The 23409-nt window shown below is 38.4% G+C and overlaps 1 protein-coding gene across 2 annotated transcripts in view; it reads right to left on the minus strand.

Annotated features, from left to right (window-relative positions):
• The window catches only part of APOO (apolipoprotein O), a 92187-nt gene that overhangs the window by 8031 nt on the left and 60747 nt on the right, over positions 1–23409 (minus strand). For both annotated transcript variants that reach the window (XM_049766766.1, XM_049766765.1), the window contains exons 6-7: positions 16196–16287; positions 11390–11470 (exon numbers count right to left, since the gene is read on the minus strand). In XM_049766766.1, coding sequence (XP_049622723.1) covers positions 11390–11470; positions 16196–16287 — 173 coding nt within the window. The remainder of the gene's footprint in view (positions 1–11389; positions 11471–16195; positions 16288–23409) is intronic.

Raw genomic sequence — 23409 nt, forward strand, 5'->3', positions numbered from 1 at the left:
ATGACCTCTTCAACTTATTTATCAGCTTTGCAAGGTCACAGTAACCCTAGGATCTTCCTGCATATAGTATTCAACAAATCAAATAACTTGCTGAATAAGTAATTGCAAAGAGGTTGAGCCTACAGAAGAGTGTGAAAATCTACTATCTATGGGGAAAGCATTGAAGACCATATGGTTTATGCAATTGGTGGAGTATAAAAATATGGTTAAACTGGACTAAGAGACAGAACAGTGGCTAAAGTGTTTGCCTTGTTCGTGGCATACCCCTCTTTATTCACAATCCCAATACCACATATAGTCCCCTGAGTACACAGACAGGGAAAAGCTTGGAGCACTGCTTGTTTTTGTCCCAAAAGCAAAATAAATAATGCATTTTAAACTTGAAATATTTACCCTAACACTTTCCAAGAAGTTTACTTTCTATATATTCACCAATTTTTATTCATTAAATTTTTGTTTGATTTTGGGCCAAGCCTGGTGGTGCTCAGGTCTTGATCCTGACTCTGTACTCAGGAATTACTCCTGGCAGAGCTGGGAGGACCATACAGGGTGCTGGACATAGAACTCAGGTCGAACAAATACAAGGCAAATGCCATATCTACTATATATGTTATCTATCACTCTAGTTCCCCACTATCATTTTTATCTAAAAAGAAAAACACTAAGATCCTAGATTCCTATGCCTTTTTGTCTTTGGGACAGTAAGAAAATCATATAAAAAAGACATTATTAGGGTTGGAGAGATAGCATGGAGATAAGGCATTTGCCTTTCATGCAGAAGGTGGTTTGAATCCCGGCATCCCATATGGTCCCCTGTGCCTGCCAGGGGTGATTTCCGAGCATAGAGCCAGGAGTAACCCCTGAGCACTGCCGGGTGTGACCCAAAACAAACAAACAAAAAAAAAGACATTATTGGAATAATACACAGAGACAATAGAGATGAGGGCTGGAAGGACCAGCCCACAATAGCTTACCACAAGGAGTTGTGAGTTCAGTTAGAGAAATAACTATACTGACAACTATCATGACAATGGTAGTCAGTGAGAGAAATAGAACACCTGTCTCGAATACAGGCAAGGGGGGGAGGAGGGGAGATGGGGGTTATTGGTGGTAGGAATGTTGCGCTAGTGAAGGTGGGTGTTCTTTTTTATAACTAAAACCCAACTACAAACATGTTTGTAATCATAGTGCTTAAATAAAGTATTTTTAAAAATCAGCACATAAAAATATTCCTTGCAAATAAAATGACAAGACAGACAGAATATTAGCAACAGCAATATCAAACAAGAAACTTACATACAAAGGAACACCCATAAGATTCACAGATTTATCAAATGAAACTATGAGCAGAACAGAATGGTGAGATACAGTAAAAAAAAACTCCAAGCTAAGAATACTATATCCAGCTACATTATAATTCAAATTTGAAGGAATGATACACTTCATGGATAGGCAACAGTTTAGGCCCTAAACTTTAGGGAATTCATAACCTTGAAGCCAGTTTTGCAAGAAGCTTAAAACACTTCGCCACTGAGTATGGCATTCATAGAACTCATTGTTATTCAGAGAGGTATGTGTATTTCTAGCTTGCTAAGGATTTCATACTCTTTCAATAATAAAATATGAAATAATGAAATTATTCAACAATGAATTAATGTTTCATTTATAATGAATCTTCTTTCTATGTCTATATTTTACATGTGATATCTTTCATCTATATTTTATTAATGTAGATATTAAGCATTATTTATAATATGTTCATATAAAGTCAAAATTCCCTGCTAAGGATAAAATACAACTTTATATATATATTTAAAAAATTTTTAATATATTTTTTATTTAAGTAACACAATCATATTTGGGTTACAGTCATAACCAGAACACCCCCCTTCACCAGTGTAACATTACCCCCTCCCCCCTTCCCATCCCCTGCCTGTATTTGAGACAGGCATTCTACTACAGTAATTTGTTTTTAAGTTCAGTAAGTTGAAAATACAACTTTATATTTTTATAGGCCTGTTACATTGTCCTTAAGGTGTTTTCAATTCCTCCCTCCTCACACTAAATTGTACATATGTAGGGATTATCAAATTCATGTCAATTTTAAAATGCATTAGCATAGGATTATTCATACTGTTAATTTTTAAAAATATGTATATCTATAAAAATAAATGTATATCTTAAAATTTTTATCAACTGATTATGAATTTTAAAATTTTGTAAAATTACAGGAGCTTAACTTAAATCATCTATGTGTATAATATCACACCTTCACAATAAAAACATGTGGAATATAAAGAAATATAGTAAAGGAACAATAGCCAAAGGCATCAGAACTGGAGAGTTTATCTACAGAATGAGGCTTACCTGGGGGAAAAAAAGGGGGGCCCTGGGACATTGAAGGAGATAAGCAGGCAATCTGGTGATGAGTGTGATATTGAAACAATATAAGTGTGAAAGTAGAATTAACAGTACTGTAAATGCAGTACAATAAAAATGGTTTAAAAAATAAAAATAAAATACAAAAATCTCAAATTCAGGGAGAAAAATATGTTCATATGACTATTTTCTTCTTTAGTTGCATATAAATTACATATACACATGACAGTAAAATATCTCTCTAGAAAAATATTGAGCCCATCTAACTAATCACAGATCAGATCTAACTTGGCAGAAACCATCATGAGGTGAGAAAAGAAACAATAAAGGCAGTCCATGATTTAGCCTATACTAGGAACTGTTTTTTTAATGCTTTTTAAATTTAAACACTCTGATTTACAACATTTATTTATTTAGTTATTTATTTAGTTTTGGGGCCACACCTGGTGGTTCTCAGGGGTTAGTTACTTCTGGCTCTATGCTCAGAAATAGCTCCTGGAAGGCTCGGAGGCCATATGGAATGTCAGGAATCAAACCGGGGTCTTCTGGGGTTGGCCATGTGCAAGGCAAATGCCCTACCGCTGTGCTATTGCTCAGGCCCCTAAAATTTATAATACAGTTCTTTTAGGTATTCAGACATTCAATGTTCTAACCCCAATCCCACCACCAGAATGACATTCCCTCTGCCAGTGCCCTCAATTTCCCAACCACCCTCCAAGTCTGCTTCCTAAGCAGGAACAAACTTACTTCATGTTGCTTGTTACAACAAAATGACAAATGGAACTATCAGAAAATAGATCAGTGAGTCCACTTGTGGTCATTTTTAAATCTCAAAATGTGGACTAAAGTCACTGTCTGAGATTTATTGGCCTAGCTGGTGCTGGTTGAGCCTTTTGTGTTATTGCTTTCACTCATTGAGCTTGGTGACCTTTATGCAACTGTCCTGTGCTGTGCTCCTTCTGGGCTGATAGTACTGTGAAATATGGAGGAGGTGCCACATGGCTCTGGAACTAGACCAGTTATATGACAGAGGAGGTCAGATGTGAAAGCTGCTGGGCCTCTCTGAAAGGGATGTGTCTGCCTGCCCCCATTCCAGGAAGACCTGAGTTTTTATTGATATACCTGGGCTGATTTGGCAACTTGGCATCTTTTTATGGTTTTGTTTTTCAAGTGTTTTTTTTTTTTCATTTTTCACAGGAACTCAAAATATTTTGTGGTTTGTTCTCTATCAATTTCAACAAAATTTTAATAAATGCATTTTAACAACCATATCTAAAAGACTATCATTTCACCACATTAATATAGAAATTAATTGATGTAAAAAGACTATATTCTTTTGATCTGTATTATGGCTTCTAAATCTGATACCAAAGTATACTCACAGTCCACCTTATGAAGACTATATTTCAAGTAGTCACTGACTAGTAGTTGTTTTTTTTTTCATTTTGGCTTGTTCTTGGGCCATATCTGGCAGTGCTCAGGGCTTACTCCTGGCTCCATGTTCAGGAATCATTCCTGGCAAGCTCAAGGAGCCATTTGTGGTACCAACAATCAAACTTGAGTTGGCTATATGATCACTCCAGACCCTAACAGTTTCCAATACCAGATGGCTAAAGGAATAAGCTAAGTAACACTGTGATGACAGTTTTACATGCAAACTGTGCTAGATTGTTCTAGGTTATTTAATCATGTATTTATTAAGTAGGAACCACTCTTGGTAATGCTTGTCCTACCAATATAAGCCTAATGGATCAGTGGTTGCACCCCTCAGCACGGTGCTATTCAGGCCTGGCAGTGCTAGAGCCAATCAGGCTACACCGAGCAATGCTGGGGGAGGTAATCCTGCATTACTAGAGACCAAATCCAGGGCTACGAACATGCTAAGTGTGTGCTCAATCATTTATGCTTTCTCCCCAGACCCTGCCTAACATTTTAGATGAAAAATAAAACATAAGAACAAAAATTTAAAGACCCTAAAGAAATCCCAGTACCCTGTAGTGAGTAGGCAAAATACTGTTCCTTTCCAAGACAGCTGCATCCTAATCCCAGAACCGTGGCTACATTATCTTACATGGGAAAGGGAAATTAAGGTGGCACTGGAAGTTAAGGCTGCTAAGCAGCTGACCATACAATAGGGAGATTGGATTACATTGGTTTTGACAGTCTAATAGGGAGGCAGAAGTCAGGGTGAGAGAAATGTGAAATGAAGATGGAGAATGAATATTATGAAGCAAGAACTGCTTTAGTCTCAAGAAGCTGGGAACAACTGTCAGCTGACCTCCAGCAAAACAGACCTTGGTCTTACAAACTGAAAAAAAAAAACATTTCACCAAGAAACTGAAAAAGGAGACCCATGCATTCTCCCCTGGAGCCTTAAGAAAGGAATGCAATCCTGCTGACACCCAGATTCAGTATCAGACTTCTGACCTACAAGTCTAAGATAATACATCTGTATTACTTTCGGCTAGTAGATGTGTTGTCAAGAATTGCTACCGCTGTTGGAAATACAAACCTTGATAAGTGCACGCCTGACTAATGGCTATGAGACTGTGGTTCCATTTTTCCTTCAGAAAACTGTATCCTCAGGCAGAAGCGATTCCATGCTACATCACATGAAACCTACCATGGCTATCAGGACAGGAGTCTGTCCATTTTATTTGTTCCTCTGGTGAATAAACTCATTCAATGTTCAAAACAGTTCCATGAGTATGACCCCATTTCCCAGAGTGCCAAAACATTTGCCCAAGGTTTCAAGGCTCATAAGAGGCTTTGCTCTGGCTCCATGCCCCTGCTCTTCATCACATGGCTCAGACCAATTTTGTCCATTTTTCTAATACTGAGTGCATGCTTTTTGAGGAAAAAAATGATCATTTTCTCTCATCCATCTCTCAAAATTTATTTATTTACTAAATAATAAAATGTACTCAAAAATTAAAAAAAGGGCTGGAGAGATAGCATGGAGGTAAGGCGTTTGCCTTGCATGCAGGACAGTGGTTTGAATCCCGGCATCTCATATGGTCCCCTGAGCCTGCCAAGAGTGATTTCTGAGCGTAGAGCCAGGAGTAACCCTGAGCGCTGCTGGGTATAAAGCCCCCCCCCCAAAAAAAAAGAAAAGAAAGAGAATTGTCCAGGCAGTCTCTTTATCAATTTTTTTCTCAATATTTTTTGAGGGGTTGGTTTTTGGTTCATACCTAGTGGTGTCCAGATTTGATTCCTGGTTTTGTGCTTAGGATCACTCCTGGTAGAGCATAGGGATCATATGGGGTGCTGGAAATCAAACTCAGGTTGACCAGTTTCAAAGGCAAGTGTACCATCTCTGGTCCCCCTTCTTAGAAAATTAAACAGAAAAAAAATCTAGACACAGAATTAGAAGAACTATAGAATTCTGGAAAAGCAATCACACTGTCCTTGCTTTTTATTGTATTGTAGTTAAGAACACAAATTTTAAAGCATGCAATGCAAGTAAGTACAATATGATACAGATCTCTAGAACCTGTTTATTTTGCATAACTGATCCTTACTGAAAAATTAACTCCCTACCCTCTTCAGCCTCTATCAACCACCATGCAACTCTGCTTCTGTGAGCTGGACTGTTTTTGCTCTAAGTGGAATCACACAGTATTTGCCCTCTGTAACTGGCTTATTTAAAAAAACAATCATTTCTAAATCATATAGCTTACAGCTGACCTTGAGTATGTTTAGAAAGCCAAGGAATTTTTAATGGAGGAAGAGAAGGCCGGGCATATTTACTCAGGGTGGTGGCAGCTGCTTCCCTTTCATTTTCCTGCTGAGCCAGCAAAGGTCTGAATCCAGCTATTGAAAGCTCAGACTCAGAAGTTCTGCTCATTTTCATATTAGTTAAAGATCTGTATTTCTTCATATATTTGTCTGACCTTTAAATAATTACTAAAATTCATTTCTTTTTTGGTTATTGATGGCCTGTAGCAGTAATTCTACAATTCTTTGAGAGTAATTTACTATTTTTTATTTTTTAAAAATCCTGTGCAGAGCTAGAGAAACAGTGAGTTAGGTGCTTGCCTTGCACATTACTGACCCCAATTTGATCCCCAACACCATATATCGTCCCTTAAGTACTGTCAAGAGAGATCTCTGAGCACAACTAGATTGGACTCAAAATCCAGAGTAAAACCAAAATATATTACTGGGACACACAGATGCATTTAGTTGGTTATGAGACAACTCCAGGAAAGTAATTTATAAGCTTATAAGCTTGGGCCAGACATCCACACTGGCCTCCATCTCTGATATTTTAAAGCGTTTCAAATCCTCAGTAAAAGTTGACACATCATTTTATACTTTTATTAAAGCTCCTATAGTCAAAAATAGAAAATTACAATAGGAAAATATTAAAAATTAACTACACTGAGTACTTTGATCATCAAAAGGCCAAAACTAAGAAAACAAGTCTCAAACTGGGTAAAGACCTTTGCAAACATGGAATGACAAACAGTATCTACAAGGGAAATAACCCTAATAAATCATTAAGAAAGCTCATATGACCCATACCAAAAAAGGGCATGAATGGGTCTTTCAGGAAAGAAGGCAGTAAACCTGCAATAAGATGTCAAATCTTATTAGTAATCAAGGAAATGTGAATTAAAATCACAATGAAAAATTGTGTGAACATCTTTTTGAGATAAGGCAAACTTGGCAATGTTCAAGGGTTATTCCTGGCTCTGCACTCAGGAATTACTCCTTGAAGGTTCAGGAGACCATATTGGATGCTAGAGATGGAAACTGGGTTGGCTGTGTGCAAAGCAAACTCCCTATACACTATACTACAGCTCTGGTACCAAACTGTGGGAACATCTTAATATGTCAGACAGCAAGGAAACTATCACAAGCTACTTAGGTCATGTCAAAAGATCCCAGATCCAACTTCTGATAGCCCAAACAGGACAATCTGATTTTTTAATAAGGATATGAGGGGTTGGAGAGATAGTACAGAACACAGTATGCTTGCCTTGCACATGGTCAACCTGGGTTCAATCCCCAGTAACCCATATGGTGCCCTGAGTCTGTCAAGAGTGATTCCTGAGTGCAGAACCAGGAGAAAGCCCTGAATAACACTAGGTATGACCCAAATACAAAAAAAAATAAGAACTATAAAACATGCAAGTATGTTTAAATCTACATGCTCATTATAACATTTAAAAAATCTTCATTGACAACTTTTTTCCCTGAAAGGTTTTTTAGGCCAAATACAGAGGTGCTAAGGGCTATGCTAGGTTCAATGCTGTTCACTCCTAGTGGAATCATGCAGTGTCAGGGACTAAACTTGGGCCTCCTGCATGCAAAGCATAGGCTTCAGCCTATTGAGCTCCCTTTCCATCCTATTTGGTGACTTTCTGTCAAAGAGGAAGAACCAATGTTCTCTTTTGGAAGGCAGAGTACAAGAAATCCAGTGGTACATAACAGCAACTAGTGGCTGATGAGGCCAGCAATTCTATGCAAGGGATGTGATACTGCTCAGGCTCTGAGATGCTGGAGAATACCTGGGCCATGAGCTAACCCCAGTGGTGCTCTGGGCCTCCAAGGTCACATCCAACATATACATGTTTTGTTTATTTATAGGGCACACCTGGTGGTGTTCGGGGCTTATTTTTACCTTTGCTCCAGGGATACTCCTGGCAAGGCTTGGGGGAACATATGGGATGCCAGAAATTGAACCTGGTTTGGCCATGTGCAAGGCAAGTACCCTACCTGCTGTACTATCTCTCAGGCCCTGCCTTAAGTCTCCTTTAAGCTACTTTCTTTGTCCATCCTTCTATTTCCATTTTTTACCTGTGGGGGAAAAACCCTGTCATGTTCGACAAGAAAAATTCACTTTATAATATTTTATAATAATTCTACATATTTTTATATGTACTCTATATTTCAAATAAAACCAAACTCTAGACCCCTCTTACAAGGACACTGTTTCTAGACATAGACATAGTTCTACCAATTGTTATTTTTTTTTTGCAAAAGCAAGTAAATTCCTCTTAACTAATCAATGACAATAAAGAAATGAAAGACAGGGCCCGGAGAGATAGCACAGCGGCGTTTGCCTTGCAAGCAGCCGATCCAGGACCAAAGGTGGTTGGTTCGAATCCCGGTGTCCCATATGGTCCCCCGTGCCTGCCAGGAGCTATTTCTGAGCAGACAGCCAGGAGTAACCCCTGAGCACCGCTGGGTGTGGCCCCAAAACCAAAAAAAAAAAAAAGAAAAGAAATGAAAGACAACCTCATCAAATTTTGCAAGAAGAATGACTCAATGAAAAGGGGATATGGATGAGCCACAAAATACCATAGATTTATTTAGGCTCTTTGATGTTAAAATAACCATATAGAAAATAATACAACTAGAACTGAGAATTTATATCATTACAAAATTCTGGGCCTTGTTTTAAACACGTCTACACATTTCTCTCAATTTATGCACATCTGTTACATCATTATACATTATAAAATTAGATTATACTTGAGATTGGTTATTGAAGCTTGACTCAAATATCAATTTCCAAACAAAGGTCCCCTGTACAAAGTGTCTCCCATTCCTTTCAAAGAGAGTTACAGGGACCTAAAAGATAACTAACTATATTCCAGGTAGCTTTAGTCTTTGCTCTCATTATTAAAACAAAAAACATTTGAAAACCACAGAAATCTAGTAAGCAATACTCAAGCTCAAATAGAACTTTATTCAAGACTTTGCTAAATGTTTAAATAATCAATATTATGGGTCGGAGAGATAGCACAGCAGTAGGGTGTTTGCCTTGCAAGCAGCCGACCCAGGACTGATGGTGGTTCCAATCCCAGCATCCCATATGGTCCCCCGTGCCTTCTAGGAGCGATTTCTGAGCACAGAGCCTGGAGTAGCCCCCGAGTGCCGCCAAGTGTGCCCCCCCAAAAAATCAATATTAAATTTACTATTTCTATTGAGAACCATCAGCTGTCAGGAAAATTACATTTTGAGAACAAAGAAGAACGTGGAGTTTTTAATGGTTTTGAAGAGGGCAAGAACATAGGAGACTAAATAAATAATTGCAGGCCAATAATTAACTAAGGCTGGTAATTAGAGATCTTTACCATCTCATCCCCAAAGATATAAAAATCATAAACTTAAATAGCCTTAATATATAATGTCTTCAAATTACCACAAAATGCTGGCTTGTTTCACCTGCCTTTAGATCAAAGTCCCAGTGCTTCTATATGGGGCTGAATTCCCCAAGCAGGGAAAGCAATCCTCAAGTGAGAGGCTCTGGGGGAACACCCTTGGCTTTGTTGTGCATGTATGCCCAGCACTGCAGGGCACAGCAACACTGAGCTTGGGGGTGTCCCTCCCCCTTGGTCTGGTATGCTCTGTGGTCACATTACAGTGAAAGCGCAGAACTGAGGCTGGGTTTCACTTTCCACATTTCTTTCGAGGGCTCTAGATCATTTTCCTAGCGTATTTCCTTTCTCTTATAAAACTCAGTATGGAGTTACAGAATTTTTTAAACAGGAAAGCAAGCTTCCAAAGAAAATGTCAGCAAAACGAAAATAAAATTAGGAGTGTTTATTCTTTAAAAGGGATTGCCACAGGGTATTTAATATAGAACTCTCTTCAAGAGCTAGTTTCAACAGGCTTGATAGAGACTAATTCCTTTAGAAACCACCAGTAGAAAATGAGTCAAGATTTGACTGGTATTCATGTAAACAATAAGGAGGACTTGTAATTTATTCCACATTACTTACCTCTACATTCCAGTTGAAATTCTGAATTCATTTTGAGATATTTATATTTTTTGCTTTTGTAAATACACTTTGACTTTTTTCTTGTTTGGGGGCCAGAGTCATCAGTGTTTGGGGGCTACTTCTACTGTAGTATGTGTGGGAGGAAGGAACATTCCACATGCTGCTAGGGATGGAACTTGGGTATCATGCATGAAAAACCCTATGGGTCATCATTTAGCCCTTATATTTGGTTTTGAAATAGAATCCAAGTAGATTTCTTCCAATAAATGATATAGAGGGTATAGTAATAGAAAACTAATCTTCTTTATGTATTTTGGCCTGAATGGTAGGAGATATAACAACTTGCTTTGTATTCATTTTCCTAATCAGGGGAAAGATAATATGGGATACATTCAATCATCTGTGTGGCTGCTAGAAGAGATAAAAGATGGTGTGTCCTTATACAACCTCCTCACTTCTGCAACTCATCTCACCCGACAGCAGAGACTCTGGCTAGTCCCCAACACGTCATGGCCCATGCCATGGTGACTAGCAGGGCCAAGAAGACGAGCAAAAGAACAGATGTGGTACTGCTAAAGGAAAGAATGGAGCTGGTGATAAGTGAAAGAGCAGCCAGAGAAACAACACATGCTTTTTGCTTTTAGGTTCCACCCTAAAAAAGCTCTGCAGGATTTCTCAAATACCACTGTGAATGGTCCCAGTCACTGCCAGTGTGACCACCCCTCTCCCCAAAAAGAAATCTTGATTATTGTCTATTTTGAAATCTGAGTACAGATAATGTTTTCAGGAAGTCTAATTTTGAGATATGAGACAAAATGCTATGCTTTGAGAAAATTATATACATAGTCGAAATTACGTTGTGACTTGCATTTTATGGTTACCACTCGTTCAATCCATGCTGATAACCAATATGAGAAAATTCTATTGTTTCTTCAATAAAGACCACTAGAAAACCTGACCGAGAGGTATAACTAAAAACAAGTAGAAAAGACAAGATCGAGTATCATTTAAGCAAGAATTCTACAAAGCCCTAGAGAAGTCTCATATTTATTTTTGTTTTGTTTTGGTTTGGAAGTACACCTGGCAGTGCTCAGTGCTCAGTGATTACTCATGACTCTGTGCTCAGGGATCACTCCTGACAGCTTGCGGGACCATATGTGCTACTAGGGGTCAAACCCAAGTCAACCGCATGCAAAGTAAATATCTTACCCACTCTGTCCCTAGAAGCCTCATATTTAGACTAAAAGAATAATAATGAAAAGGATCTTTCTTACCTTCTGAAAGTTCTCCTTCCACTTTTCTTCTATGAGAACATATCCACGTAAACCCCAGTCAAGTAATTTCTCTCCGTTGACCTTGAAATAAATATAAAAGACCATTTTGCTAATATATATGTATATATCAATCAAAAAGGATACTTTTTTCCCAAAAGGACTCCAAGTCTTGAGGTATACATATATAAACTGTTTTTATACATATAAACTGTACAACATAAGCAAATAAAGAGATAGTAAGATAGCCAAAATAAGGGAAAGAAAGCCATTTGAGTGTGCAGTTGTCTCCTAAAACATTGTCAGAAATTACGGATGTATATTTCTAACTTTCACTATTTAAAAGAAGAAATTTAGGAGTTCAGAGTGTGGGAGGAGGCTCCACAGTACAGCATATGTCTTGTGTGTGAAGTCATGAGTTCAACTTTCAGCACTGAAGGAAGAATGATCATTGCTGCTATATCTGAAACCAGACACAGCAAAAATACTTCACTTTATTATATACATAAGTACATAAAATCCAACTTAGCCATCAACTGCCAAACAATAACAATAACTCATTTGCTTTTAAGGGCTTAGATTTAACAAAAAAAGCAAATGAACCTAATGAAATTGCTTTCAGTTTTTTTTCACTTTTCCCAGGCCCTCCACAAACATAAGCTCAAAATTTCTATTGGAATTTGCCTTTTGATCCAAAAGGTTCTCTCCAACATCCCAGACCAGGACACAGGGTCAGAGAATATTTTGTGATCAAGGAGTTCATTACCTTAAGATATGCCTGGCTAATTGGCTTTCATTGTTGGAAACTTTTTAAGTACAGGTGTTTTCTTAAAAAAAAAAGGCATCTAGCTAATATGAGGGAAAAAAGGGCATCTAAAGCCATATAGGAGTTGAGGCACCTGTGTCCTACATGTGCTATGGCAGTCTCAAGCCTGGTTTTAATCCTCAGTACCACATATGGTCCTCAGCACAGAAAATAGCACTCAAACACACCACTGGATGTGGCCCAGCATCCAACCCCAAAATTAAAATGAATTCTAACTAATCTGCAATTATGGCAAAGGATGATTATTCCACATGACATTACTTCAAATTTTTGTAACTTACCTATGTACAATATTTAAGCTTATATTTCACATAAAATCCTTATTTTATGCACTCACCATGTGCAAGAAGGAGTCAACTGATACAAGTCATGGTGCTGGGCAATTCAGTGGGGCTTGCCAGATGCTGATTTCTTTATTATTATTATTATTATTATTATTATTATTATTATTTTATTGATTTACATTGTGATTTACAAAGTCCTTCATAGTTGCGTTTCAGACATACAATGAATCAGGGCCAATCCCACCACCAGTATCCACCTTCCTCAGATGCTGATTTTTAATATGTTATATTCTTCCAGTTGAGTTGTAATAATTCTTCTTTTCTTGGAGCGGTACCAGGAATTGGATCTAGAGCCTCACACATGTAAGGAATGTGCTCTTTCACTGAGTTATATCCTCAGTATCTGTTCTTAGTTTTTATTTTAGATGATGTCTATTATTCAGAGGTGATATATGTTTTGCAATACTGGAATGACTAAAATTAGTGTAATGGCTCAAAGGTAGTAATATTTTGAAGACTTTTATTCTTATTGCTGAAACTACCAGAAAGTGGTAGTGAGTTAGTTTTCATAAGTCATTCTTGAAAATGACATCAGTGACATCTCTTTTATTCAAAGAATTTCCCTGAAAAATCTAGTTTATATAAAAGTAAAACTCAAAAGTAAGCTCAAATAAATTTAGATTTATTTGGGGATCAAACCTAGGTTTTATGCATGTAAGGTATGCTCTATACTGTGAGTCACATCTCTGGCTCTACATTAAGATAAATTTGATTAAAAGCAGTAATTTTATTTTATTGAAATTTGTTTATTTATTTATTTATCATTTTAATTTATTTTTTATTTGAAATTTGTTTTTTTAGATATTTATTTATCTGTTTAAATATATTCAACCAGCAGATTCCTTAGATACTAAGATTAGAAGAAAATTATATATCTGTATAAATTTCCCACACTAAAAATATATATTGATAAATAATAGCAATGTAGGGAAAGAAAAATAACTTCCCTCTATTCATTAGGATTCTTTACTGAGACATCCCTATAATAAATAACAGATTAACAGGAGGAGAAAAACAAGTTTAATAACCTGTATGTCTCCTGTATACTGAGAAGATACCCAGAAAAACTGAGAAGCTCCATAACTGGTTCTCTCTCAGGTATTTTGGTGGGGAAGAGTTTTAGAAACATCCTGGCAGTGTTCAAAAATTGCTGGAGATCAAACTCAAGACTTCCCACAAGCGGGGCCGGAGAGATAGCATGGAGGTAAGGCGTTTGCCTTTCATGCAGGAGGTCATCGGTTCGAATCCCGGCGTCCCATATGGTCCCCCGTGCCTGCCAGGAACAATTTCTGAGCCTGGAGCCAGGAATAATCCCTGAGCACTGCCGGGTGTGACCCAAAAACCACAAAAAAAAAAAAAGACTTCCCACAAGCAAATCCACATGCTCTAGTCCTTTGAGCTCTGTCTCCAGCCCCCACACTGATTCTTACAATATGCTCTGACATGATTCTCAAGCAGTAGGCAGCATTCACCCTGTATATTACTGTTCCAAGCGTTCTGAATTTTGGACATTAAAATAGATGCATCAATAGCTTCAGTCCCTAGCATTCAACCTTCTAGTCAGGATGGCTGAGAAACACACAGAGTGGACCCTCAGACCCCAATCACCATTTGAAACCCCACTACCACCACCACCACTTCCATGAAAACAGCAGTCACCATCAACTTAAGGGTTTTCTTAGAGACAACAGAATGTAAGCAAGTAAACAGCTTGTCCAATGTCAAGGGATTCATGAAAAATAAGAACTAAAAATTTTCAAAGAATCTCAAAAAATCTCAGTCACTGATTTGTTTGGTTTTATTGCAACAAAATATATAAAGCATAAAATTGACCATTTTAACCCTTTTTTTTGTTGTTTTTTGACCACACATGGCAGTGCTCAGAGGTTATTACTGGCTCTGTGCTCAGGAGTCACTCCTGGCAGGCTTGAGGGACCATATGGGATGCTGGAGAATCAAACCCAGGTTGACCACCTGCAAGGCAAATGCCCTCCCCATTGTACTATTGCTCTGGGGCCCCATTTTAACTATTTTAATGTACACAATTCAGCAATTCATAAGAATTAAGTACACTTACAATATTATGCAACCATCACCACTATTCATTTCCAGAATGTTTCTATCATTCCAAACTGATGCATTAATATTTTATAATCTAGTGAAAAGAAAGACAATTACTTTGTTCTGGCTTACAAAAGACAAAACTTTCCTATACATGGATGGACATGGAAATTATTATGCTTAAGTGAAATAAATCAGAGGAAGAGAGACAGATACAGAATAATCTCACTCATCTGTGGAATTTAAGAAAAATAAAAGATAGTATGGTAATAATACCCAGAGACAACCCAAATAAATCTACTTTGCATTAGTGGTTCTCAAACTTGGTGGGGATTAAAATCCCCTTGCAAGGCTTGCTAAAACACCGACTGCTGGCTCTAACCCTCAGAACATCTGTGACAGTAGATTAGGGGTAGGGCCTGTGAATCTGCATGCTTAATAAATTCTTATAAAATCCTATCTTGAGAACTCTCGTCCTGCTGTAATGAACTGAATTGTGTCCCTCTACATTCATATATGTCGAACTCTAAATCTGCAATGTGACAACTGGGCCTTTAGAGAATAGATAATTAATACTAAGGGTGGGGCTCTAAGCAGTATCACTGGTGCCATTAGTAGATAGGGACTGGACATGAGGGCTCTATGTGCATGGTTAAAAGGCTATGTAAGGACACTGAGAAGGGGCACTCCTACACAAGTCAAGGAGAAATTAGAACTGCTGACATCTTGGTCTTAAGACTTGTAGCCACAAGAACTGTGAGAAAATAATTTTTTAATTTATTTTTATTTATTGATTGATTAGTTTTTGGAGCTCTGAAATCAGAAATCACCCCTGGAAGGTTATGGGCCCATATGGGATGCTGGGAATCAAACTGGGTCCCTCCCAGGTCAGTCACATGTAAGGCAAATGCCCTACAGCTGTACTATCTCTCAGGCCCAAGAAAATTAATTTCTATTGTTTAAGACCCCCCCCCCCGTTTGTGATACTTTGTTATGGTAACTCCACTCAACTAAGAGATCAGCTTTACCCATAACACCTGTCACAGTGTTCTACTTACTAGGATACCATCTAACTGAGGCCTGATGGGTAGAAAGGAACAGTCACTCAAGAGACAGATTCCCAGTGGAGGTAACTGCCTCCCCAGAGTTCTCTGCAAGGAAAGTGAGACCAGAGCCACAGCCCAAAAGGTACCAAGGGTCAGAGCATACATAGCCAATGCCTGCAGGTTCAAAGAACATAACTTATGATCAAATATGCCCAAACTGAGAATGGTTTCTGTTGCTTTGAATATTTGAGTTTCTAGATTCCTGCACAAATATAAAGAGTATCTTAAGATTTTAGATTAATATTCAAAGTAGCATGCATGCATGCATTCTTGAAATACTGGTATTAATGAAAAGAAGGCTAGAACCAAGGTATCTAGTGGACAAAAACATTTCAATTTTTTGTGCTTTCTCTATATATGAATAACATTTTAATCTGTTCTTATAAAAATCTGCAAGATAAAATTAGGAAATAGGCCCAAACATTCCTCAATAGGAATGAGGAACATTCTTATCTGGTTGGGTCTAACTTACCTGGATAAACACGATGGCCTGTTGTGGATAATAAACTGAAGCAGCCAGTCCCATGAAAGTAGGTGGATACACCAACTTCTTTATTTTTGAACCTATTAAAAGGAAGATTGTAACATTATCAGAGGAATCATTATCTTTTCCATCATAACTTACCTCATATTCCTATTACTGAATGACTTGGCTGGTTTCAGATGGACAGAGAACATACCTAATAACATAATATGCAGCAAATAATATGCACATTTTCATAACTTTTTGAGATACAATTCACATAACACATCCAAAGTTTTTATAGTTTTTAGTATATTCACAGAGGTGTGCAACTCTTACCGCAGTCAAATTTAGGACACTGTAATTACTCCAAAAAGAAACCTACATCCATTAGCAATCCCCTCCCAATTCCCTCATCACTCCAAACCTAGGAAACCACTAAGCTTCTTTCTATCTCTAGGGATTTTCCTTCGCCAGACAGAGCCCGTATGAATGGAATTACACACCATGTGATCATCTGTGACTGGCTTCTTTCATCAGCACAATGTTTTTAAGAGTCTCACTATTTCTAAAGGAGCAGGAAAGAAAAGGTTGCTTTGAAATGGAAATCACACATTATTTTGGTTTCTAAGACTTACATTCTTTTACAGTAAACTGGATTCCTTTTTAAATACTGTACACAAATATTCCTCTCCTTCCTAAAACCCCACTAAAGAGTAAAACAATGAAATACAGACTATAAGCCCACTCCAAAGAGAAATGTGTGGAGGAGGTATGGACACTAAGAAATGTCAACCAGTCGTCAGAGAGGACAAAAGCCAAGTTCCCAGGGGAGATTTTCAGAGAGTTTGCACAAATGTCAGCCACTGTGGAGATTAGGAGGGCAACCAAGGGCAAGACGGAGGACAGATACACATCCAGTGCACAGACCAGGTGGCCCTGTTCTTCCTCCTCTTTACCCACTCATGGTAAAAATGACTGGTCAAGCAGACTCACTAGGATGATTCTTTTGTTTGGGGCCAATCCTGGCAGTGCTGGGGCTCCAAAATATTTCTAAACAAATGACACAGATTTTCTGCTGAAAATCAAAAGTGTGTGTGTGTGTGTGTGTGTGTGTGTGTGTGTGTGTATTTTTTACTGGGTCTAAAATATTAGAGAAAGGTCATTTGAGAAAAGCCTGCATCATACATGAGAAGATCAAGACAAGCAAGAAGAAATAAATGACCCCACGGGAAACAGAAGAACTTAAACACAAAACCAGTCCTATTATTAAGTGTCATTGAAAACACACAAGAAGCTACTGTATTAAGTGGAAAAAAGGATTCTATGTGGGTCATGGATGCAGGTCAGCAATTGAGGAGGGAGGGAGAGAGGAAAGAGAGAAAGAAAAGAGAAGAAAATTATATGTTAAGAAACATTTGAAGGGGATGGCGATATAGTGCAGTGGGCAGGACCCATGCCTTTTACATGGCTGACCTGGGTTGGATCCTGAACATCACACAAAGTCTCCCAATCACTCCAATACAGACTAGGAGAAAACCTGAGCACTGCCAGGTATAGCCCAAAAAGTACAAAAAACAAAAACATTTGGAAAACAAGAAAGAGCCCTTGAGAAAGAAAAATTACCCAAAAATATCAGAAGGAACATATCAATCAAAAAAATATGGTCAGTTGTTTTTTTTAAGTGAAACTGAGTTTTTAGGAAATATGATATAAAAGAGAGAAAAAAACCTCATGGAATAAAAGAAAGGAATTGCCCCAAGTTGTGATGTGGCTACTGCAGAATGAAATAAACCAATATAGTTAGTTTAAATGAAACTGCTAATTAAGAAGTTCAGGAAAGAAAACAAATGAGAAAAAATATTTCAAAAAATGCACTGTATTTCTTGATAGCTTTCCTCCTATAGTAGAAAGCTGCAAGCCACAAAAATGCCCAAACAAGAAAAGAGAAAACCTGACTGCATATACAGCACCACAAAAACACACAATGCTGAAACCTGAGATGATCCACACACAACCTTCCAACAGTGAACACTGCTTGCATGACACAAAGAAATTTATGGAACTGAGCATTAATATCCTCAGCACAGGAGAAAGTTGTTTCCCTTTTTCTTCTCTTCTTTATTGCATCTGAGAAGATGGATGTTAGTAGGAACTACTGTGATAATCTTTTCCCAAAATATGTATATCAAATCAACAGGCAATACAGTGTCAACTTACACAGTGATGGATGTAAATAACTTCTCAATTAAAAGGATGGTGATGAACATAGATAATCTTTTTTTTTTTTTTTTTTTTTTTTTGTTTTTTGGGCCACACCCTGTGACGCTCAGGGGTTACTCCTGGCTATGTGCTCAGAAGTTGCTCCTGGCTTCTTGGGGGACCATATGGGACGCCGGGGGATCGAACCGCGGTCCGTCCTAGGCTAGCGCAGGCAAGGCAGGCACCTTACCTCCAGCGCCACCGCCCGGCCCCAGATAATCTTTAAAGTTTCCAGAAAACAATGAGTCAATTCAGAAAGAAGAATCCAAACTGACGTCTAACTCCCATCTATAACACTCGCTGCTTACAATCAGCCTTCCAGGTACTAATGGAAAACAAACTCTTTACCTACACAAACTGTCACCTGGTATGAGTGTAATATTCCAAATTCATACTATCTCCATGTCTCAAGAAGGCAGAAACAGTGCTGGAGGGGGAGCACCAGAGGTAAAAGCAGTGTGTGACAAACACCACCATTGAATGGCCTGCATTGGCCCCCTTCTTGAACGACTGATTATCCACTCTATTCCCAGGGCACTCAAAACAGCCTTCTCACCAACAGAAGTGGCCTACCATAGCAGATATACTAAAGAAAATCCATTGAGGTCAGGGAGATGGCTCCCAGGGCTAGAGCACATACTTTGCATGGAGGGGATTGGGTTCATTCCCAACACAGCACAATACATTCTCCCAAGCACTGCCAGTATGCCCCAACCAAGAACAAATATATCAAATGATTCAGCAGTCCTACTTCTAGTTATATATCATAAAGATATGAAACCAGTATCTGGAAAATACACACTTCCATTTTCGTTGAAGCATTATTCAAAAATTAATAAAAAATTTTAACACGCATTATTCACAACTTAGTCAACTTAGGTAAATAACCTGCGTCCATAAATAGAAAAATTGATAAAGAAATTGTATCTGTAAAGGGCCAGAGTGATAGCACAGCAGACCTGAGACAGACATCCCTGGCATCCCACATGGTCCCTTGAGCCTGCCAGAGTGATTCTGAGTACAGAGCCAATAGTAACCCCTGAGTGCTGCCAGATGTGGCCCCAAAAACAAAATTGTATCTCTAAACAATGGGGCTTTATTCAACTTTATAAAGGACATCTTGGGGCTGGAGCGATAGCACAGAGGGTAGGATATTTGCCTTCAATGCAGCTCACATGGGTTCAATCCCTGACATCCATATGGTCCTCCTGCCTGCCAAGAGCTATTGCTAAGTGCAGAGCCAGGAGTAACCCCTGAGCTCCTTTTGCGTGTGGTCCAAAAACCCAAAAATATTTTTAACTTAAATTTTAAAAATAATTAAAAAGGGGGCCGGGAAGATAGCACAGCGGTGGGGCATTTGTCTTGCACACAGTCAACCTAGGACAAATGGTGTTTCGAATCCCAGCATCCCATATGGTCCCCCAAGCCTGCCAGGGGCCATTTCTGAGAGTAGAGCCAGGAGTAACCCCTAAGCACTGCCAGGTGTGACCCAAAAATCAAAAACTAAAAAAATTAATGAAAATAACATCTTGCTATCTGCAACAACATGGATGAATCTGAGACATCATGCTAAGTGAAATAAGGCAGACACAGAAGGGAAAAACCCATTGTCACATCAGAAGTTAGCAAAAAGTAGAACAGTGATTACCAAGGATGGGAAGGTAGGAGAAACAGAAATATGCTTAAAGTTGTGGTTACATAGAATGAAAAAGTCTAGAGGTCTACTTATAATGACAAGTTGATTTAAAGTGACTAATAATACTGAATAAGGAAATTTACCAAGCAGATTTCAGATGCTCTCATCACAAAAGATAAATGATATACTATGTTCATTCACTTTGCCCTACCAATTATTCACTATGTATATCAAATTACTATGCTGTCTATCTTAGATGTATATAATTTTTATTTAAAAATTTAAAATGGAGAGGCCAGAGAGGTGGCACTAGAGGTAAGGCGTCTGCCTTGCAAGCGTTAGCATAGGACGGACCACGATTCGATACCCCGGCATCCCATATGGTTCCCCCAAGCCAGGAGCAATTTTTGAGCAAGTAGCCAGAAGTAACCCCTGAGCGTCAAACGGGTGTGTCCCCCCCCAATTTTTTTAAATGGGGGCTGGAGCAGTGGCGCAAGTGGTAGGGCATTTGCCTTGCATGTGCTAACCTAGGACAGACTGCAGTTTGATCCCCAGCATCCCATATGGTCCCCCAAGCCAGAAGCGATTTCTGAGTGCATAGCCAGGAGTTAACTCATGAGCAGCACTGGGTGTGGCCCAAAAACAAAAAGAAAAAATTTTAATGGGGGCCCCAAGCTATAGCACAGCAGTAAAGCATTTGCCTTGTACACAGCCAACACAGGATGGACCCCAGTTTGAATCCTGGCATCCCATATGGTTCCCTGAGCCTGCCAGGAGCAACTTCTGAGTGCAGAGTCAGAAGTAACCCCTGAGCACCACCGGGTATGACCCAAAAACCAAAAACAAATTTTTAATGGGGGGAGGGAAACAGGGGACACAGGTGGTGGGAAATGTGCGATGGTAAAGTGATGTACATTGTATGACTGAAATTGTATGAAAAACTTTGCAATTGTGGAAAAAACCCAATTGTGAAATAAACCTACCTTGTAACCAGTGTTTAAATAAAATAGCTAATTTTTTAAATAATATATAAAATAGGGATTGACTGAGAGAGATTCAGCTAGAGAGAAGCAGAGAGAGCTGACAAGATGGAGGTAAAAAAACATGGTAAGTTGACAGGGCAGCTGGAATAGGCTGCTTAAATGGTTTGCCTAGGTGGCTAGCGCCTTGATTAAAGCTTTATGTTACCTGAAAAAAAGAAAAATATATATATATATATATAAAATAGAAGATGGATTAAAGAAATAGAAGGATAGATAGCTGGAGAGATCTGTAATAAAGTAGATGAACTAATGCTAACAGCATCTGTATAGATAAGTACACAATTGTTCACTGTACAAGTATTTCCATTTTGCTGTATTTTTAATTGGGGACATGTGGAAATTGATGCAGAAGGAAAGTATAAAGTATTTATAGACCCTCCTCAGGTTCTCAGTAAACTCAAAATTGAGCTGCCATATGGCCCATCAATCCCTCTTTGGGACATCTATCCCCAGGGCAGAAAAATATTCATCCCAAAAGATGTACAAACACTGCTATTCATTGCAGCATTCAGTACAATAGCCAAAACTTAGAAGCAACCTAGATGTCCAGTAACAGATGAGGGGAGCATGAAGATGTGGCACATATATACAATGGAATACTACACAGTTGTAAGGAATGATGCAATCATGCAACTTGCAGCTACATGATGAAACTGAAAGATATTAAGTTAAATGAAGCCAGATAAGAAGCCAAAAGAAGGATAAATACAGAATGTTATAACTTATATGTGGTATCTAGAATAACTGCATGAAGAAATGCAATGGTCTAAATGGGGATTGCCTTGAACACCCTTGACCCCAGAGTATAGTGAGGAGAAGGAAAGAAAATGGGTAGAAGAGGAGAATTACAAATATGAAAGGATGGGGCCCAGAAGCCAAGTGGTCTCAGGTGCATTGGTAATGTAAAAAAAAAGGACAGAACTAAATATGTAAGCCAAAGGAAACAACTATGGAATCAAGAGACCAAACTTTAACAATCTAAACTTAAAATGGGGCTGTTATACAGGAAGGCTGGGGAGCAACAAGGGGTGGTAGGGGATACAGTTGGGGAACACTGGTGGAGGGAGATGGACACTGGTGGTAGGATTGGCCACGATTCACTGTATGTCTGATACCCAACTATGAAGGACTTTGTAAATCACAATGGTTTCAATAAAATTAAAATAAAGAAAATTAAAGGTCAGACTGAGGATAAAACCATGCCTGGAGGGAGAGACCATCCTGCTGCTGCCGCCCTAGAGAACCATCTACCTCCCTAACCACTCATCAGTCTTTTTTACCCTAATGTCCGTGAAAAAATTATGTGCATGTGCCTGTTTGTGCACAAGGGTATGTATTTTAAAAAAAACCATGAAGGCTTTCAATTACTTAATATTATGCAATGCCCCAGGAAAAGGAAAAGAGAGGAATAAATACACAGACAAAACAGAGAAAAAGGACTCACAGTAGGATAACCTGGTCTCAGTGTGGGTGAGGGAGCATCAAAATCTCAACAATGCACACACCCATGCATGCACATGCAGCACAGCATAGGTAACTTTCTTTAGGGCTGCAAGACATAACTAGGCTCTAATCTTGAAGAGAGTGGAGGGAAGCTTATGTTTTTGATTCCACATTCTTGACTACCTTAACTGTAGCTAAGATTCCAACACCCTCGTCTTGGGACCATCATGAATTATAAGCATCGTGTAAATAAGACAGAAATGCTTTGCTGGATATCTTTTTCAGGAAGAGGAAAAAGAAGTTTGGGTGCTAAAAGTTGGCTCAACTATTTGCAAGTAAAGTGAGTTCTCTAGTAATTGTTATGCATTCTTCAGAAGACAGGAGGAAGGTACTGAAAGTATAACAGGAGTTCATTCCACTCTTGGAAAGAAAGCATATCTTTAGAAACGAACAATGGTTCAGCCATGTATAGAAAAGGATATTTAAATTGGGAGAGCAGGCATCAAACTAGACTCAAACGTTCTCTCTTATGGGGGTCTGATTATAAATAACTCACAAACAACTTCAGGAATTTTTGGAAAGTCTGAATTTCATAATTTGCATGTTTGTTTCACAATTGGTGTTTTATAATCATAGGTCACGAAGTATGCAACAAACTAATCTTATTAAATGAAAGCATTTTATCACCCTTTATTTCTCACAAATCTTGTGTGATTTCTCAGTAGAATATAGCAATATTTTAGGCATCAATTCATTCACTTTTAAATAATTTAAGATTTTTATAGCATAACTAATTGAAGCTATACAAGATCAATAAATTAATAAAACCTATGACATCA

Source organism: Suncus etruscus, chromosome X (genome assembly GCF_024139225.1).
Source record: "Suncus etruscus isolate mSunEtr1 chromosome X, mSunEtr1.pri.cur, whole genome shotgun sequence".
In the NCBI taxonomy this organism is placed as follows: Eukaryota; Metazoa; Chordata; class Mammalia; order Eulipotyphla; family Soricidae; genus Suncus; species Suncus etruscus.